Genomic DNA, 18,728 nt, shown 5'->3' on the forward strand with positions numbered 1-18,728 from the left:
AATTGATTGAGAGAATCAAATTTCACTTCATGGTAGCATCAGAATACACACAGACATTGTGGGCGATAGATATGTTACGTTTTGCGAAATACCGACTGTAAAGTTCCAAGAATCCTTTCCATTAATGTGTTTGCTCCTCATCACATGGGTTTGGTAGTCATGTCACGCAGCAGATCGCTTAGAAGTATCGCTTTTTAATACAATCCAACCAATCTCTTTACGTTAAAATGATGTAATATTCCATTCCAAATGTATCGCAATACGCCAATTACGACGTGTTGCGAGAGAGTATTGCTTACTTTTTGCTTCCGTACCCTTTTCCAGGAAGCCAATAAAGCGATGCTTTCACCCAACACACGGTTGCGAAACATATGCTTGAGGTTGGCAACCGCAGCAATAACATTTGCTTATTACATATATTGAAAAAAGGGAGCTTTCTTTGCACATCTTGATGAACTTACATGCTTCAAAAGCGGAAATGTTGGCATTTGATTTAATTGACGTCAAGCGAACAATGATCAAACCACCTTTCTCAATCCCCCACACATCAAAAGTCAAGCTGTTGGGACAAACAAAAAAGCGACCAAAGTTGCATAACACCCTCCCCCTTTGGAGTACATTGGCCCTGTTTCCTGCGAAAGAAAATACAGCTCTCCCAGAATGATCCCAGTCGGAAATTGGTAAGCTATTGTTGCGAGTACGTACGTTTAATTTATGCTCTTTTGTTAAAAGGACAACATGAAAAAGAGCGGACCAAAGGAAAGAAACAAATGCACGATGCGGTTTTGGCGAAGGATAATTTCGCCCGTAAAACGCTAGCTCTAACACAATAGACGATTGCAACACACACATACAAACACTCACACACGAGCGATTTGAATAACGATGCAATTTTTTCGCCCATACCCGTTGCTGTTTGGTGCAGAACAAATGGTACAGCAACGGGAGCGCAAATTAAGTGCAATTAGCTATTGTTGGGGCAGCATCCTGTTTTCTAAAATATGCATATTCACCTCTTTGTGATGAAAATGGAAATTGTGGTGAAATATTTGCGAATGCCTTTTTTATGTTGTATTCGTGTTGCTGGATGGGAATTTTTGGGGCCGTTCGTGTTTTTAGATATCGATACAGTTCAGTGGCCTTTCGGGTGCTTTGGGAATTTAATTTTCGTTTAGAATGGAACAAAACCGTGTGAGCTGAAAAGCACTAAAAATATAACCCCACCCACCGCACAACGCATCACTCGAACGCGCGACACGTTTGGCGTTAACATCGCATACCGAGAAAGAGATTTGATCAGCGCTTAATGGAGGGAAAGAAACGTTCTTCTTAATATGTGCGACCATATGCCGGTACCTAAAAATAAACAACTGCCAACGGGGAGTGTTGTCGCAGTAGAACATTACATTATAGTGGCTGTAGTAGCAGCGCCCAACGGACGTGTGACGTCAACGCAAGACGTCTACGCGATAGATAACACGTTCTCGCTCGCTGTCAAACAGCCGGGGCGAATGAAATTGATATGTAATCTAGTGCCATTGACTACTACTACTACTACTGCTGTGCGCACAGGGTTTGATTTTCTTGCATGTACACAATCCTTGCATTGTGCGAGGGCAATGCAAAGGAACCGCACCGTTAGTAGGCGTTGGTTTTTTGACGAAAGCTTGTCACACAACACGTGTCTCGATATGTTTGCGCAGATATCTTTACCAGAATGCGTGTCGTGTCGTGATTTTCGCAGCTCCCACCGCGGGGATGGAACACAATGGAGCACACAAAACCACACACTATGGGGAAGGGGTAAGAGATAGAGGGGAATTTGAGGGAAGACGCACTGACTTTTGAGCCAAGCTGGTTTCCAATCGAACTATGGCACACGGACCGGAGACTCCTTGTTCGCCGTTCGCTCAAGAGCAGCACAAACAAATTGCAAATAAGTTGCCTGTTCGAGCTGCTTGAATGAAGCAGGGAGACAGATCTCGCTTTTTCTTCTTTTTTTACCGCTGTCCCTAGCGATGTTTGCACGGCGAAAAGCTGCTCGCGGAAAAGCCGATAGGGAAATATTGATTCACGCAAAGTCAAGCACGGAAGCTGGCACGGAAAACGTTGAAATAGCACTCGTAATCTGACATAACAACAGCCCAATCCGATTGGGCGAAACGCGTGAATCAGCATCATAAATCGCGTGGAAGAAGAGCATCCTCGTACGGAAGAGCTTTGTTTGTGTGAAAGATTCCTCCAATGTTTGATATTTTAGCTGAGAGTGCTTTAAAAAGGGACGATGGTGCTTTAAGATTTACACGCAAAATCTGTAACATAACTAGCAATAGAGCACAGTTTCTGAACTTATCTTAAATAGCCATCTGAAAATACCGACCCCTCTCCTGACACCTTCACCTTAACCTTAATCCTTTGCAAATACTTCAGGGCTTGTCAAATACCAAGCACTCCGTCGCTTCCCCAACTCTCCCCCTTTGTCCCACATTCGTCACATTCCACGAACAAACGGTTTAACGGTCAGAGGGTTGGAAAATCGTTGCTCAATCTTACCTCCAGTAAGACACTCGACGGTGGCGATTGGCGGCTCAGTTCAAACACTCCAGCTCAACTCTTCTGCACCGTGGAAGTGTTATTGAAATTCCTCGCATTTTCTTCCCAAAACAACAAAAAAAACCTCCCCCATCCCATTCCTCCCTTTTCCATCGGAATCATGATGACGCAGCGCAACTCCCTTCGGGGACGAACAGCACATGATCACAGCGGAACAACAAAACTTCCGGGACCAAAGCCCCACTCCCCATTCTCCACTGCGTGTACTTCCGAAACTGCATGGGAACTCGGACACGGACGGGCGGACTTTATGGGACACGGCATATCGTACCAGGGTCAATAGCAAATTGCCCCTGTAGGTGCAATGATGAGTGCTGGGCGAGCGCGTTCTCATGCCGCGGTTATTGGGGAACGAAGCTGTACGAAGCTTTAAAACTCAATACTCACCACCCAGCACTAGATGCGTCAAACAAATACGTCAGAATCAATATCCGGAACTGTCGGGTGTGTATGTGTGTGTGGACGTGCCTGGAATTCGCTGCTGCAATCGATCGGGCGGTATCGGGATCGTGAGGTGCGAGTTTTGTTACTTATCTTCCGGATACGGTGCTGATTGAATGTTGCCGTTCCAGTGGGAACCAGTGCCGATTTTTCGATTAAATTCACTGAAGCTTTGGGGAAGCAAAGGGACGAGGAGGGGCTCATATCGGTAAAATGTAGCGATCAGTACCGGTCAGTGAAGGGAGTAAATTAAATTGGCAAAAGTGGGGAATCGTGGTTTCGGGTGCGAAATTTCTGGTGGAAATAGATCACCTTCGTTAAGCTATTTAGATAGTTTAGATAAATCATTCCATTTTAGATTCTTCTTTATTTGTATGCCACTAATATACATTCACACAGCTGTGTCTTAAATACAACGCTATAATATCGGTCAAATCCACTCGGGAGAGCAGTGACAAAACAAACATCGCTTAGGACTAGAGCACTGCTTACTCGTACCGCACTGCGCACGGCGGACCACAAAACGGGTTGAAGCTTCCTAATATCACTGATTTATACTTTCGTGGTGCCCCCAGCACCTCTCCACATTCACATCACATCATATCCCATGTCCAAGAATCGATCGTCCAGCGAGTCATCGTCTCTCCCGAGCAACTGCTGCCCATTCACGCCGCCACTACTGTTATTGTTGGTATCGTTGGACGCGACCCTCGATTCCAGACTATCGAACAGACTGTAGGTCGTTGCATCGGCACCGCGCTCCAACAGATCACTGAGCGCATTAATGTACGTCTGTGCCATCTGAAGCGTCTCAAACTTGGACAGCTTGTGATCCGGCCCTAGCGAAGGGACGATCTCACGCAACCGATCGAACGCAACGTTCAGACTGTTCATGCGCTTGCGTTCCCGTGCGTTCGCCGCTAGCCGTCGCTTCTTCAGCACGGTCGGACTCGGTGGTGTGCAGTCCTTCTTACCCGCCGAGATAGATTTGCGCGCCTTGTACAGCCGACGGTGGTCGGTAGTGCGGCTCACCGGGGTAGATATGAAGCTGGCAGTGCACGCCTTCGTCTCAACTGGCCGTCCGTTCCGCGACTCTTCCGGTGGGTAGGGTGAGTTGGGCAGACTTTGCACCGGACAAGGATCAATCGTTCCACCGAGCGTTTGCGCTGGGCCGGATCCAAAGATGTGCAGATCGGAGGAGTCTATCTGTACGAACGATTCCCCGTCGAACATTACGTCCGCGAAGGAGAGGCCGAAGTTGGTGTGGCTCAGATCGGGCCCGGACACCGATGGACTTGTGCCCGGGGAGGATGCACTGTAGCTGCTCCGGCAGAGGGAAGTGTCGGGCGTTGGGTAGTGTGATAAGTAAGTGACACCAGCAGCGGCACTAACAGCAGCAGCAGCAGCAGCAGCACTACTGTCGGCGATATGCCCGTACGTCGTTATCCTGTCGATGCCCATCATTGTGTAGTGTTCCATTTTTTGTTGGCTTAAGGCACTCACACACACACACACACACTTTCTTCCGCTTTTGTGAAGCGCTTGATCTGCACAGAACGGTGGACGGGAGTGAACTGCGTCGGTATGTTGTTGACCCGATCCACGGCGAGCGAAATGGGGATCGTGCCACGCTTCCCTGATCCTACAAAACACGGAACACGGAAAGGGGATCGATCCTGCAGTATAAAGTTAATGTCCCTTTGTAGCACAAGGGGACAGTCAGAGCGAGAGAGAGAGAGAGAGAGAGAGAGAGGGCGTTCTACGGACGGACACACATGTTCAATGTAACCACAGGGTGAATGGCAAGGGAGATGGCACGCACGATCAATTCCTTCCGGAAAGAAAAGGATACAGAGCAGAAGCGATAGAGGGATGATTCCCCCTGGCAGCACGTGCCAAAGCGTGCATGAGGATGGATGTATAGGGGGAAAAGGGATCAGAAATAGGGCCATAAAAACTAGATAATTATGAACGCTCAAGTTCAAACGAGGAGCGCTCTCGTTTGTGTTGGAATACGAGCTAAATGTAAGCAGAATCGAATGAAAAATACCGGAAGCAGGATCAATGTTTTGATCGAACGAATGAACCTTTGAGCAAATGAACCTCAAAATCGAAGGATAAATTATGCCACGGTTCAGCATTCAGGTCTACTGTTTAGTTAGTAGAGCATTTAATCGAGGAAAAAAAAACAAATTCGACCCTGTTCGTGACGGAAATTAGCATTCCGGCAGCGTGCCCGCTTCTGACCATTTTCATAAACGGATTATTATCGACACATTGGCACACTTTCCGAGCATTTCGCCCTGCTCCCTTTGCCGTCGTAATTGGTTTAGCTCATTCGCTCATTAATGAACCGTAACGTCGTGCACAGCAAATCTATGTTGGGATGTGTTCCGCACGGCCGCATTTTCCGCACACCGGCACATCGCACATCGCACAATTTTAATATCCCGCCCATTAACTTATGGGCGTCTTTGGCGGTGAGGAAGTTAAGGTGTCATCGTGGGAGTAGCAAACTTTCCCGTCTTCCCGGGCGGGACACATTCAACAGATAATCGCATTAGCGCGTTGCTGTCGCTCGTGTCCGGCGTTTGTCTTTTCTATTTTCCGCCGCCTGCACGCTGATCGATTCATTCGATGGAGCGCGTTGATGATGGATGATGGGGCGCCTGCCGTGCCGCTTGGGTTGCAGGGGAGAAAAGGTCACGACAACAATAACTTGCTGATAGGTTCGCTACGGAGATTGAACGGTGCTTGGATCATCCAAACGGAGGCCTTTTTCGCATTGATTTCCGCCCTCGAGCTCGGATATTGACAAGAAATAATGGGAAAAATCATAGGGAAAGGGAAAGAAAAAGGCATTGAAATGAGACAAAAATTGCTTAGCAACGACACAGTGGCTCCTTGTATGTATATTGTGATTTGAGGCCTTAATGTTTTGGGTGAACAGACGAGCTTGCTGTGCTCGAGATGGTGATCGTCAATAAGGAAATGATGTTGGGGATTCCATCCAGAGCAAACGAAATTAAATAAATGTGAATGAAAATTGAAAAGATGGAAATCAAACAATAAATAGATAAGCATTACTCCTCCCAAGTACGCAATGATAGCGAAGGAATGTGTTTCAAAGGTTAACAAGGTCTCCAAAGATCAGCGTTCATTACGGACGGAAGTCAGAATTGTTGGTCCTGGGCGTAGGGTGAACACAGAAAGAAGAAGCATCGCGAGCTGTCCCGGCGTCCAGTTTGGTCAGTTCGCACACCTTCTGTGTTTATCTTTCGCCAGCAAACGGTGTGGGGCTGTGAAAGGTAAAACATCACAGCCGCTTGTAAGGATTCACCGTGCACCGTGAAACATCTGTCTTGAGTTCTCTTCCCCTCTCTCTCTCTGTCTCTCTCTTCCATCGCCAAGGGGGAGTCTAAGGATAAAAGAGGATAGCGAAGAAGCAAAAAAACAACAACACAAGAACGCGTAAACTTAAATTACGCTACAGTGTCTTACGCATGGACACGGTGCAGTGCGTGCGAGCGCGCGCGTGCGGAGGACGACGCAGACGGCGGCGTTGTGCGGCGAGAATAGTTTGGAGAACGTGCCGTTAGACAGTAGGTGTTAACTGCTACTTCGCAAGAGCTTTTCTAAGTGTGGAGACGCAGGACGCAGGAAAGGTGAACAAAAACTTCTTCTGTTTTTACTGTTCACTGCCGAATGATGCCGAGCTGCGGACAAAAGAACTAACGCCCGTGCAGTGGAATAAATTCCTTTACGTTCAAGGATCTTGAGTTGAGTTGTTTGCACTTTAATGGCTGTTAGAATTGCAAAAATAAAGCATAACAACTTTCATTTAACTATGTTTTAGGGCTTTGCATCCTTTGTTTTGGGGAGAAGAAAGAAAGAACGCTTTATATTCGCTGCAAGTAATGCAAACTCTCAATCGAAAAGATATAAATGCTTCATTTCATATCAAATACCTCCAAACTGCGCATCATCGTTTTCCAATAAAAGGACACCAAATTCTGATACTATTTCATTAGGCGTTTTTCGATTCCCGTTGATTAACCCAAAGTGACTGGACAGATTTTTACCTTCATCAAGCCTCCAGCCCCAAACACACACAGAGAGAGAGCTTATCGCTATCGGTGACCTGCTGACATCGGGATACGCCACATAAAAATCCCTTGTTGAACCACTTTACGGTCCTGTACTCGACAAAAGGTCGTCCTGACTACTCATCATCATCATCACCACTGACGCCGACGACCACGTCCAATTGATTTCTCCTCCACGTCCACGGATTAGCCATATTATTACGAGTGTTATTAGCTTGTTTACATTCGATACGGTAATTCGTTGATCGTAAAGGGTGGCGAAATGGAAGTCCTCGTACGAAGGAATCGAACCCAGTGACGGAATGTGCACGACAAACACACACACACACACACACATCGCGACCAACTGTCTCGCCAACGGGGTCGTGCGGGCTCATAAATTTTCAATTTTTATGACAGCAAATTCAATTATCGACAACAGTTTTACAATCAATCAATACAATCAACCCGCTCCAGCTCGTGCAAGAACGGCCATGCGTCCCGTGTGTCCTGCGAGGGGGTTGATTCCGGTTGGGATTGATGACAGGTAATGAACCATATCAAACAGACGGTGTGTCGAATCCTCGCACAGCATACACACGTGCCAGTTGATGCAGACGGTTGGTTTGTTACCGTTTTTTTTTTTGTTGTTGTGTCTAACTGACTTGTCTCGTCCTGTTTTCACCCTCGCGTTTGTTAATTTCCAAGGGATCACGATCACCGAGCCGACCGACCGATCGATCTTTCCGGGGCGTACTGTGCTGACCAACTGTTGTCCTTTGCGCGTCTTTTACTGCACAAGCAGGGAGGGATGGACGCGTTAGGGTCATAATTAGAGCACCCTTGCGCGTGTATTCGCTCCACTGCAAGCGGTGGAAGCATAGTGCACCATCAACCATAACGATCGCGATCCTTACCAGAGAGTAGAGGGATGGGATGAGGCCGGAATGTCGGAAGCCATCCTTACTGCGCTGGGGTGCCCGTTTGCGCATCGGTGAGTCCGTATTGTAGGGACTGCATTAGGGGCTGCTTTAAAGCGGAGCGATGTGTTCAAAAGCACGGATCTTAAGATTTGGTAAGAAACAGGACTCGTTGGGCTCGTTTCGGGAAAGCGTCCTTTGGAGGAGGAAGCTAAGATGGCAGCTGCTTTCGGTGGCGTATTGTGCGTGGTGGTAGGAATATTTGGACAATTGAATATTCATGACTCGACTTGAACGCGTCAGTCAGTGTCGCTATGGTTCGATGCACCTAACGTACAGTTACTTATAAGAAGATGCGTTGGCTTTGGAGCAATATGCATACATATGTACGACATATATTTCGTTTCGAAGAATGAAGTTTATTTATTTTCCATAATTTAACCACATAACTATACGAAGCAATGCTTCCTGTGTTTGATTCACCATTAAGGCCGGGCTACATTGATCGTACTCCGTAGTGTAATTTTTGTGAACGCGTACGCCATCTAGCGGTGGCGGGTTGAAGCTACATGCTGGTATAATTTATCTGTCAAAAAACGTTTTGGGTCGAGGAGGCTATAATTTTACCCAATGATGGATAGATGTTGGAAGATGGGGAAAAATGTTGCCCAGCGCTTTGTATCAATGACGATTTGTCCAACAACAACAATTAACGGCCTACTTTGTTGCAATTTATAGGCGTATATCAACATTTCAAACGGCATACAAGTAGCCTGGTCAAAACTTGATGAGACACCAAGCATGAATAATTTTGACACATAAATTATACCGACATCTAGCTTGCGCTGGTCGCCGCCAGATGCGCTAGTGAAAATAAAAATTACACTTGCGAGTACGATCAATGTAGCCCGGCCTTTAGAAAACATGTTTAATTGACTTTTGCTCCAAACAAAACGAACCCTAGAAAGACGCTTATTTAATTCCACTGACTAATACGAACAAAACCAACTACTTTAAGCATCGAAAATGCAATTCCCTGCCAGTGTCGAACTGCGACCGCCCGACCAATCCACCGACGGATGCAAATTGAATTCCAATCCGATTACAACCAAACGATTTTACCTTCCACCAACCAAACGGATGAAGCAAACAAGCGGCCAAATGCGAAAGAAAACCGATCACTTGAACTGTTTGGAATTGCTGTCAAGTGTGATTTCCAGCCCCGACGACAACCAGAGGAATGTATCCCACCTACACAACTTCACAGCAGCATCAGTTTGACGATCAGCAGCTGCAAAGTCGTCCGAAATCGAAATTCATGAATAATTGAACGACTTTTTTCCCCCTTTCCTTCCCACTACAAAATGCTGCCAAAGACGCAAGACGCACAGGGTGGAAAAGTCGACACAATTATGTTGCGTGTGGGTTTGTGGGAAGGAAAGTGTGCGGCAGAAATGATTCCTTCCAGCGGGGAAGGAAAACCGCGAAAAGGATTAGCTATTTTTAGCCCGACATCTTACAATCCAATAATTCTGCTGTCGGATTATCGGAGTGGGACGGAGAGGGAAATTGTTTTCGATAATTCAGCCGCAGTGCAAGAAACGCAGTGTCATATGGCATTGCGGTTGTCCACGAGTGCAAGAAACTGTGTGCTCTATTATTGGAGCTTTCTATAAGAAATATCCACATTTTTAAACAAGCGGCATAGAATGGTCTAGCAGACTGATCGGAAAGGTTAGGACACAAAAACGGGTTGTTTCTTGGCGGGACGCCGGGACTGGACCGAAATTACCCAGATCGAATTGCACGATAAACACGATCCAAATTGATCTCTTTACACAGAAGAAGGGATCCAGCCCTGGAAGCCCTTCATGGTGACCACCATTTCCACCCCTGCTCGGCCCAAAAGCCAGCAGACCAGAACCACCAGTTTACCAGTTCAAACGCGTGCCAACGCGTTTTTAGGGGTCAATTCAGCCAGTGGAATGGCACTTTTGCTTTGGGGTGGTGAAACAAGGATACCCCTTGTTGCTTTGTGTTGTTCAGCGAAGCGTAAAATTTATGACCATCGAAAGGATGCGTTGGTCCTGGTTCGAGCGAAAAGGGTAGCCGGCGTCCGGTTTGAATCGCGAAAACGACGAAATCTTTGGTATCGAAGCGGCAAGTAGGCTTAAGCACTATAGAAAGTACTTGAATAATCGATAAAAATACTGTATGTTTTGGTTTTAATACAAGCAATCAAGGGAAACGTGCTTCGATGTCTTCATTTGTTGGCCACTTCAAACGCAAACCCATTGCTTCAATTAGATATTCAGCATATCACTCGATCAGCTGCCGGGTGGTGTGTGGTTGGCGGCCTTTTTCATTTGAACACCCTCCGAGCCACCAGAAACCCCGGTTGCATGGGAAACAAATATTGGTAATGTGTGAACGCCGTGTGCGGACATCTTCCTCGTTCTCCCGCTCTCACTAAGCACCATACCAATCCATACAGCTTCATCAGCGCACTGTTTTCTCGGACGAAATCGATTAAGATCTCAGTGAGCACCAATAGATTTCGATTAATTCCACCACACGGATTGATCGGAGCAACCGCACACCAGCCCACCGCGTGGAGGCAGAATCACCGGGAAGCAGAAACGGCAATAGCAATAGATAAACGAGAGCCGATAAGCGCCCCGAAAGCCCCCAAAAACCGTAAGTCACCTTAAGGGCTCTTTTGCCGGCATTGTATCGTTTGCTCGCTCTCCCTCAATCGCTTTGCTGTTTGCTGTTGCTGACCACCTTGGAGGCAGTGTAATGCCGGAAAACCCGTACTCGTACCTCTGACCTCCGCGATCGATCGTCCGGCGATAAGAAAACCGTTGGGTGCATGATGCGGTGCGCGCGTCTTCAGAGATCAAAGGCGTGAAGGCGCGTATTATATGTGGCGTTAAATTGTCGATAGTTCCGACTGAGATTATCGCCGCCCCTAATGAACGCTGATGAACAATTGGGGATGAACGATAGCTAATGCTGTACCCGGTACTCTTGTAGGAAGTGAGCAGCATCATTCCCAGCGCTGGCAGCATCATTGTGGCGGCGGGGAGTGTTGTTTCTTGCACGGTAACATAATATCAAGGGAGAACAATGTTATGCTGACAAGCAAAGGTGTAAACATTGAGCCTGTTAAGGTGATCGTTTTGACAACTTTATTGCACGTTCCCCGTGCGACCTTGATACATTCTATGCTGTGGATTTTCTTTGCCAGCCCTGTTCAGGTCGCGTTGTAGATGATGAGGCATTGTCAATCACTTTATCACTCATTAAAAATATTTGGGTCAGCTATTTCGGTCAAAAAAGAAGAAATTGCTGACCCTATGTCACATGAACTTTCATTTCTCTCCCAACATCTAAACGTGCTTAAACGTATTCAAATAGCACACGCTGTAACGATTGCTTGTACTAAAGCTTAACACCAACACACACACACTGCGTACTAACGCTTCTGCACACTATCGCTTGTAGGTGTGCGATCACCTGATCAAGCTGCCGCCGGAGGACACATGCCACTTCCCGAGCCACTGGCAGGACATTGCTTCGCCGGCACTCACGGGAGCAACCCAGCTTGCTAGCATAGTGGCCCGTATTTTTAGGCCCGTTTCCTTTCCTATTTTAACTCTGTATCACCTAACTTAAGCTGCCGTTTTTTTCAATTCGTATCCACCTGTTTTCTTCGCAACATTCCCATTGTCACGTGTGTGTCTCCTTTGTCCGACCGCCGAGGCGCCTGTTCGATAGTGATTGTTGTGCAATTGTGTTACAGCGTCCCCGTACTACGCGCAGAGTCCCGTACGGTTGTGTGCTTTTAACCCTTCCAGTGCGACCATTGTAATTTCGTTCGTAGTTAGATAGGTTAAGCCCTTGATTTTAACCATTTACCGTTAGCGTATCGTGCGTCCTTTGGTTGGGACGTCTGTGTGCAGGAACCAAATAAGTTGAAGGTTTAGTTTAGTATCGTTTGTTGCGTGTTAGTGCAAGTCTTCCGAGACTTCTGAGCGTACGTGTGAAAGTAGGTTGTGTTGTGCGTGCGTTTGTGTTGCTTTCGTACAAAAGAGGCGTAGGGTAAAGTTATTTATTGAAGCTAGAGTAGCTAGATACGATTTAACGTTTGCCGTTTATTTGAAGAGAAGAACAAGCTACTATTGTAACAATTTTGTGTCATCTTGCTAAAGGTAAGGTTGGCCGGTTCCTCGTTGAAGGCTTTCAAAATGGCGTCCTTTCGATGCATTTCCTCCATTGCAGTGGTGCTCAACTCGTAATTTGTGACCATGAATAACGGTACCGCCAACGCGTACTACGATATGCGATCCTTTCCCGATCTGGTGGTAAGCTTGGCTGCGGAAAACACCAAGATGCCCAACACGCGACAGTCCTACCATGGGCAGGGTGGTTATAATACGAAGCTTTCTAATTATTATCAGGTGCGTTTTCAACCGCCAGAAGCATCCTGTTTGTTAATTTTAAATCATTTTCTCTCTCTTTTTTACAAGCAATCTGCACCATTTGTACCGCAAATGTACGGCAATAATCTTCAGAAGCAGCGCTATGCACCGTACGCAAGCCGCAACTACGGCGGAGGTGTCAACGCTAACAACACCCTTAGCAACTACGGCGGTGCTACGAATCAAAGCAACCTGCCGCAGCCGCTTCTACCTCCAGCACAACAAAGCCAGCAACCACAGTCACATTTGTCGTCCGCGTTTCAATCCGCTAGCACCTGCTTCAACCAGGTGCCGGTGCCTATTAACAAATCGTTGAACTCGTCGCTGAACAGTAGCAGCTATTCCGATTCCGGTAAGAACTCCACCTTCTTCAGCAGTAATCAGAGCGGGTGCAGCAGCCCACATCAGAGCAACTACTCGAACGATAGTGGCAGCATGGTCAGTTCCGGTAGCAGCAGTACGATTAACACGAGCGGTGGCCTGGGAACTTGCTCCAGTACATCCAGCTCCTCGGTGTCGCCGGTGCCACAAGTACCACCACCACCACAACCACCATCATCATCATCATCATCGCAGCCACTGTCTGCAGCACTGCTGAGTGCGAGTGTGGATGCGTCCGATCAGAAGGAGATGGTAGTGCTTCAGATTAGCAATCTGGATTCGTCCATCGAGGAGCACAAGATGCACCAGTTCTTGATGTGTCAGCTGAAACCCATCACTCCCGTTATTTCGTTGACGATTGAAAGTCCTTCGCTGGCGAAGGTTAAAGTACCCACGGCACAGGTAAGTTCATTGGCATGCCACAGCCTACTAGATGCGGTGTTAATTAGCCCTCCTGTTGTCTTTTCAACAGTGTGCCAAACAAGTGGTTGCCAATCTGCATCGTAAGAAGATTGGCCACAAGCGTATGGTGGTTTCGTACATCAAGGATCCTACTTCGGCGGAATCGTCCGCCCTGCGTTGCCAGGTGGCCGGTTTACTGAAGGATGTCCCGTTTTGTAGCCTGCCCATCAACCGTTTCCGTGAGCTGTTTCAATCACGCTTCAAGTCTTCCATTAGTGTGCTCGACCTGTACCGCATGCAGGATGTGTGCGTGATAGCGCTCGATAAGAACGAAGAGAAGCACATCTCGCTCCAACCGGTGTTGATCGATACGCTGAAGAACAGTTCGCTCGTGGAGACGTCGCAGCACAGTGTCCCGTACTGTATGTATCACTTTAAGCAGGAGAAGGAAAAGGGCTGGGCTGAACAGGAGGTCGAACCGTTGCCAAACGTTATGATGACCATTAATCAGCTGCAGTCGCTTGTGTATTCGCTGCTCAAGTCTCACAAGAACGACATACCTGTGGCAAGTATTCTGTACTGCATCGAGCATGAGCTGCAGGTAAAGATTGTGCCCAACGATAATGGTGTGCCGATGGAGCATTTGCTGTGTTGCATCCGGGGAGTACAAATAGCGAACAATAGTTTCGGCATTAAAGTGCTGTCCTGGATGGATCACGAACAGAACTCGACCAAGGATAACGATGGTAAGCTGGAAAGCAATGTTTCTAGGTGTTTGAGGTGCTTTTTATTTACAGCATTTCTTTTGGTTTCTTAGATGCTTGGTCCGTAAATTTGCGTTACATGCCGAAAAGTCCATCCAACGAGTTCCTTCAACAGATCTCACGCGAGGTCGTTGAGCTGATCAAGATGTCACCAAAATCCACGATGAAGTTTACGCGTTTCATTCCCGCCTATCATAACCACTTTGGGAAACAATGCCGGGTAGCGGACTATGGATACACGAGACTGATCGAACTGTTTGAGGCTCTCTCACCAGTCGTGCAAGTAATGGGAGATGGTGAAAACCGTCACATTACCCTAACTCATCGCACACAGATACGCCGGTTCACGAACGATCTGTTAAAGATCTTGCGCAACCGTGCCAACAAGTCGATACTGCTGTCCCAGCTGCCAATGGTATTCATGCATGCTCAAAATCGTCCCTTCGACGTGACCGACTACGGTGTGTGCAATCTGTACGACATTGTGGATGGATTGGTGTACAGCAATTCCATCACGACAAAGGTACACAACGACAACGATGTGATGATTTCGATCGTCAAACGTAAACAGACTCTACCCGAGCTGGACAAGACCAGTGTATTTGCCGGTGAAGTGGTGGAGCTGTTCCGAAAAGCGCCTCAGTTCTCGATACTGTTTAAGAAGTTTGTTCGATCGTACCACTATCATTTTGGGTATCAGTGTCGTCTGAGCGATTATGGACTGTTGAAGCTAGCGGATTTGCTTGAAGCAATAAGCGGAATAGTTGAGGTGTGTTGGTATATCATTAGGTGGTGGCATTAGCTAAGTTCTTATTTATGTCTATTTCTTAGATGGAGCAAACCAACGATGAGGATCGTAAGATTTATCTCAACTATCAGGTTGCGCTACGTATCTTCGCGGAGCAGGTCCAGGAGATCATCAAGACATGCACTGGGAAACCGTGCACTGTCGTGCGACTGTCGGCTATTCTGAACATTCACAAGAGTCAATACGGCTATCAGCTTCAACCGGCCTGCCTAGGATTCAGCAATATGTACGACGCTATGAAAGCTCTACCGTACACCGAAGTATTTGAGTCTGGCGGTGAGTACATGGTAGTATCGCATCTCGAAGATCCTGCCTTTCGCATGCGAACGTACGCCGTTTGTATGGTGCTGACGGAGACACGCAAAGATCGCATTTCCCTCTCGGAGTTGGTGCGTAGCTATCATTTACGATTCAAGGAGTTCCTGAACGAAAAGAATATTTGCAATATGAAACATGCGCTGACGGTAAGTTGAAGGTCGTAGTTGCGATTTGCATTCAGCTGACGTGTGCAAATTACGATGATGTTTGTGTATGCGACGAGCCAACGCATCGATTAATGTAATTTAATTCTTTCATTTGTTGGGACTGCTTTGCGATACGAAAGATTGAAATGGATAAGGGCTTGCAAACGGTGTCACTGACGGCGTTGATGAATTTTGTCATGCGAATGGTGCAAGTGGTCAAACAACGACCGTCTATCAGCGTGTACGATCTAAAACTGGCCATGAATGTGTCGTTAGGAACGTGCTTTGAATTTGGTGAGCAATATGATCTTCTCTAAAAGAACGCCCGGATTTTACTTTTCGATCTTCGTTCTCTACTTGTCTCTTTTCCCAAAGGATTTCCCAATCTGGTGTCTGTACTGAACGCTTTTTCGGACGTGTTTGTGGCTAGCAATACTACTTTCATCGGTGAAAAAAGTGATATTGAATTGAATCGTGACTGTATTTGTAAGTATGCGCTTTTTGATTAGTAACTAGTAAACATGGGTAACTATAACTATCGATCCGTTCACACAGTATCTAAATCATTGAATACATTAGAAGAAAGCTCTTTCATGATGTATGCATCACAGGCTAACCTAGCTCAAAATAACAAAAATGTAGCCAATGATACTCGCTATCCAGCTGCTCCCATACCTTCTGGAGGTTGTTATCCTAAAGATCCGGCACCATTCCGTAACATGGTCAACACACAGTACCAGCAGCAGCGCCATTCGGGGGGCAATGATTATGCAAATCCTTTGTTTAAAGTTCCGCAACAACCACCTGCTCCACAACCGTTGCAAGCTATACAGCAACATTCGATGCAATACAACCAACAGCAGCAAGGACCACCGAATTCTTACTACGCAAACAATCGCATGCAACAGAACACGCTTCAGCACAATAACTACGGCAATGGCAATAATCCATCAATGCTTTCAACAATGGCACACGGACCATTGATGGGACAGCATTCCAACGAATTTGGCATTCAATTTGATAAGGAAAACATCCACCCGCTACCGAACGGTTATGGTATTCAGGGGCTAATGGGCACGAATAGCAATAGTAACAAGTTTTCATCAGCCTTTCCACAAGATCAGCAGACGAATGTGTTCCAGTCGCTTAAAATGCCTGCTACCAAAGGACTAACAGATCCATTGGCCATGCATAATCCACGAGTGCAATGTCAAGATAATTGGAAAAAGAAGGGTGAACATTTAACCGATTTGTCGCTATCCCGCAAATCTATGATGGATGTGGTTTCCGCGTACTGGGAGCCACCAAAACCCGATACTCCGACAGAAATGGTAACAATATTTTCCTCAGCATATGTAATCTCCCTCCTTGCTAACTGTTATCGTTTCATTCCAAAGAATCTTCCATTCTGGCTGGATCCTGTTTGGAGCGATTCTTTACAAAACCTGGACAACATTTCCATGCGCTCGGATGCCAGCAAGATGGTATGTAATAATGACCTCTAATAGTGTCAACTAACACGTTTTTTTCCTATCGTCTTTCTTCAGTCAAGTACCCCTTCTTCGTTGCAGCTTAACATTCCTATTCCGGAGCTGAAAACAATCAACAATCTACCGCCCCTGGATACGCCACTCGCAATGCTGTCGGAGAAACTATCGTCATTTTCTTTTGATCAAGATAAGTAGCGATCATGTCCCTTTCATCCTGACAGGCAGTCGATTGAGTCGACCACAAGCTGTCGGTGTCGGTCAGGCACTCGCGCGAGACCCTCAGAAACGCGGGCGATATCCTTTTCTTGGAGATTGATCGACTGCTTTCCCTTTCGGTCATGGGTTAAAGCTTCACCCCGGCCCGGCAAGGATCATAATCCTGTTTGCCATTGGAAGGATTTCCGAAGAGATCGATTTTCCGAAAGGGATATATTTCACTAGAAGTTGAATTGTTCGTGGAAACGATAGTATAGCATCAACGAGGTAATTCCTACGATGCTGCATCAGCCCTATTACGCTTAAGTATCATAAAGTACCTTTCAGGCCCTGTGTGAAGGACTCGATATTATTTAAGTTTAAATTGATCGTAACGTTAAATTTATTCATCGCCTAGGGAGAAAAGAGACAGTGGGCCAATTAAGCGAACCTGATTCACATTACTCAGATCGGGAGCGGTGCATGCACCAAAGAAAGCTCACCAAAACTCGTACAATTTCTAGTGTTTGTGACTATTGGAGAAGAAACTGGAGGGATGTTACGAAGTCCGAAGGAGTGCGACATTGTACCACAACAAACCATTGTAATGCATAACCCTTGTACAATGGAACAATCTTGATTCCGGATCGCTTTTCTGGTCAAAAGCGAGCAACAGTGCCGGAGAGCCAAGATTAGCCAAGTAAACCAAACACACAATGTCCCCTTATCGGTAACGGCAGGAGTGAGCAGCAGCAAATGAGCCGCGAAACAACATGAACGAATTTACATTCGTGAAAAACACACAACAAGAAAAGTGCGCAAGTCAAGCTCCCGTGTGCCCGATGCCGTCGAGGCTTTTAGCAATTATCATAGCTTTATGTGAAACAATTTTAACCGTCATAATTAATAATTTATTATTCGGCCATAAAGAGAAAGGTGTGATTGTTACCCGTTAGCGAGTGTTTCTGCATGTTATCGATTTTATCGACGCATTGTTTCTGTTATTAAAAGATTTTAATCGTTGAGCTGGGGTTGTGCAATAGCTCGCTAGATTGTAAGTAAAAGGTGAGGATAATTTTTAGTTAAAAAAGGCCAGGCCATATCCAATGGCGGGTTCGTTTGCCGATTGTATTGATTGCATGCATAAACGTTAATTTCTAGATTTAATGGATTGCTGCGCGAGTGCCATGTTTATGAACAATCAGTTGTCCTTACAAAACACGTCATGTTTGCTTGTGCGAGGCCTTCAAACCTAAGCTAGTATTAAGTTCCACCGTTGTTAATGTACTTAATAAATTTTCTGTTCTTCTGTAATCTGTGTGACTTCCAGCATGATGTGTGACTGCAATTGATGTTGTCACTCATTGCCACTATCATCATAATTCTTTCTAGATGTATCTTCATTTTATTACTACTGGCCGAGGAGACCATTAACCACATCTTCAAAATCTAAGCAAAAACACAATGACTTGTCGTCCGTCTGAATGACCACTCCATTAAAGGAGAACAGGGCCCATTTACAAGCCCTTTACTACCGAACCGTTAACTGTCGTTTCTAATTATACTTGTTTGCCTTTCCCGACCGCCGATGCACATCATAAATTATCAGATACACCTTCGCCACAAGAAGCTTCCAACGGCGATGGGACAGTCTTAGCTTCCTTTTCATCATTCCGGGCGC

At 46.3% G+C, this 18,728-nt stretch overlaps 2 protein-coding genes across 2 annotated transcripts; one reads left to right on the plus strand and one right to left on the minus strand.

The window, feature by feature from the left end:
* Positions 1-3,325: 3,325 nt before the first annotated feature.
* LOC120959965 (basic helix-loop-helix neural transcription factor TAP-like) lies at positions 3,326-4,712 on the minus strand. The gene has a single exon (XM_040383783.2). The coding sequence runs from the start codon at positions 4,531-4,533 to the stop codon at positions 3,643-3,645; it is 891 nt and encodes a 296-aa protein (XP_040239717.2). The 5' UTR covers positions 4,534-4,712; the 3' UTR covers positions 3,326-3,642.
* A 6,922-nt stretch (positions 4,713-11,634) lies between these two features.
* On the plus strand, positions 11,635-18,361 carry LOC120958925 (meiosis regulator and mRNA stability factor 1). The gene is made up of 11 exons (XM_049609115.1): positions 11,635-12,522; positions 12,592-13,326; positions 13,397-14,072; positions 14,144-14,859; positions 14,922-15,362; positions 15,503-15,656; positions 15,738-15,848; positions 15,918-16,693; positions 16,760-16,846; positions 16,934-17,335; positions 17,466-18,361. The coding sequence occupies exons 1-10, from the start codon at positions 12,370-12,372 to the stop codon at positions 17,045-17,047; spliced, it is 3,963 nt and encodes a 1,320-aa protein (XP_049465072.1). The 5' UTR covers positions 11,635-12,369; the 3' UTR covers positions 17,048-17,335; positions 17,466-18,361.
* The last annotated feature ends 367 nt before the right edge of the window (positions 18,362-18,728 follow it).

This window comes from Anopheles coluzzii, chromosome 3, assembly GCF_943734685.1.
Source record: "Anopheles coluzzii chromosome 3, AcolN3, whole genome shotgun sequence".
Lineage (NCBI taxonomy): Eukaryota > Metazoa > Arthropoda > Insecta > Diptera > Culicidae > Anopheles > Anopheles coluzzii.

Coding starts and splice junctions, on each gene's coding strand:
- LOC120958925 (XM_049609115.1), top strand. CDS start 12,370: ATGAATAACGGTACCGCCAACGCGTACTACGATATGCGATCCTTTCCC. Junction 12,523..12,591: donor AGCTTTCTAATTATTATCAG/GTGCGTTTTCAA, acceptor CTTTTTTACAAG/CAATCTGCACCATTTGTACC. Junction 13,327..13,396: donor TTAAAGTACCCACGGCACAG/GTAAGTTCATTG, acceptor TCTTTTCAACAG/TGTGCCAAACAAGTGGTTGC.
- LOC120959965 (XM_040383783.2), bottom strand. CDS start 4,533: ATGGAACACTACACAATGATGGGCATCGACAGGATAACGACGTACGGG.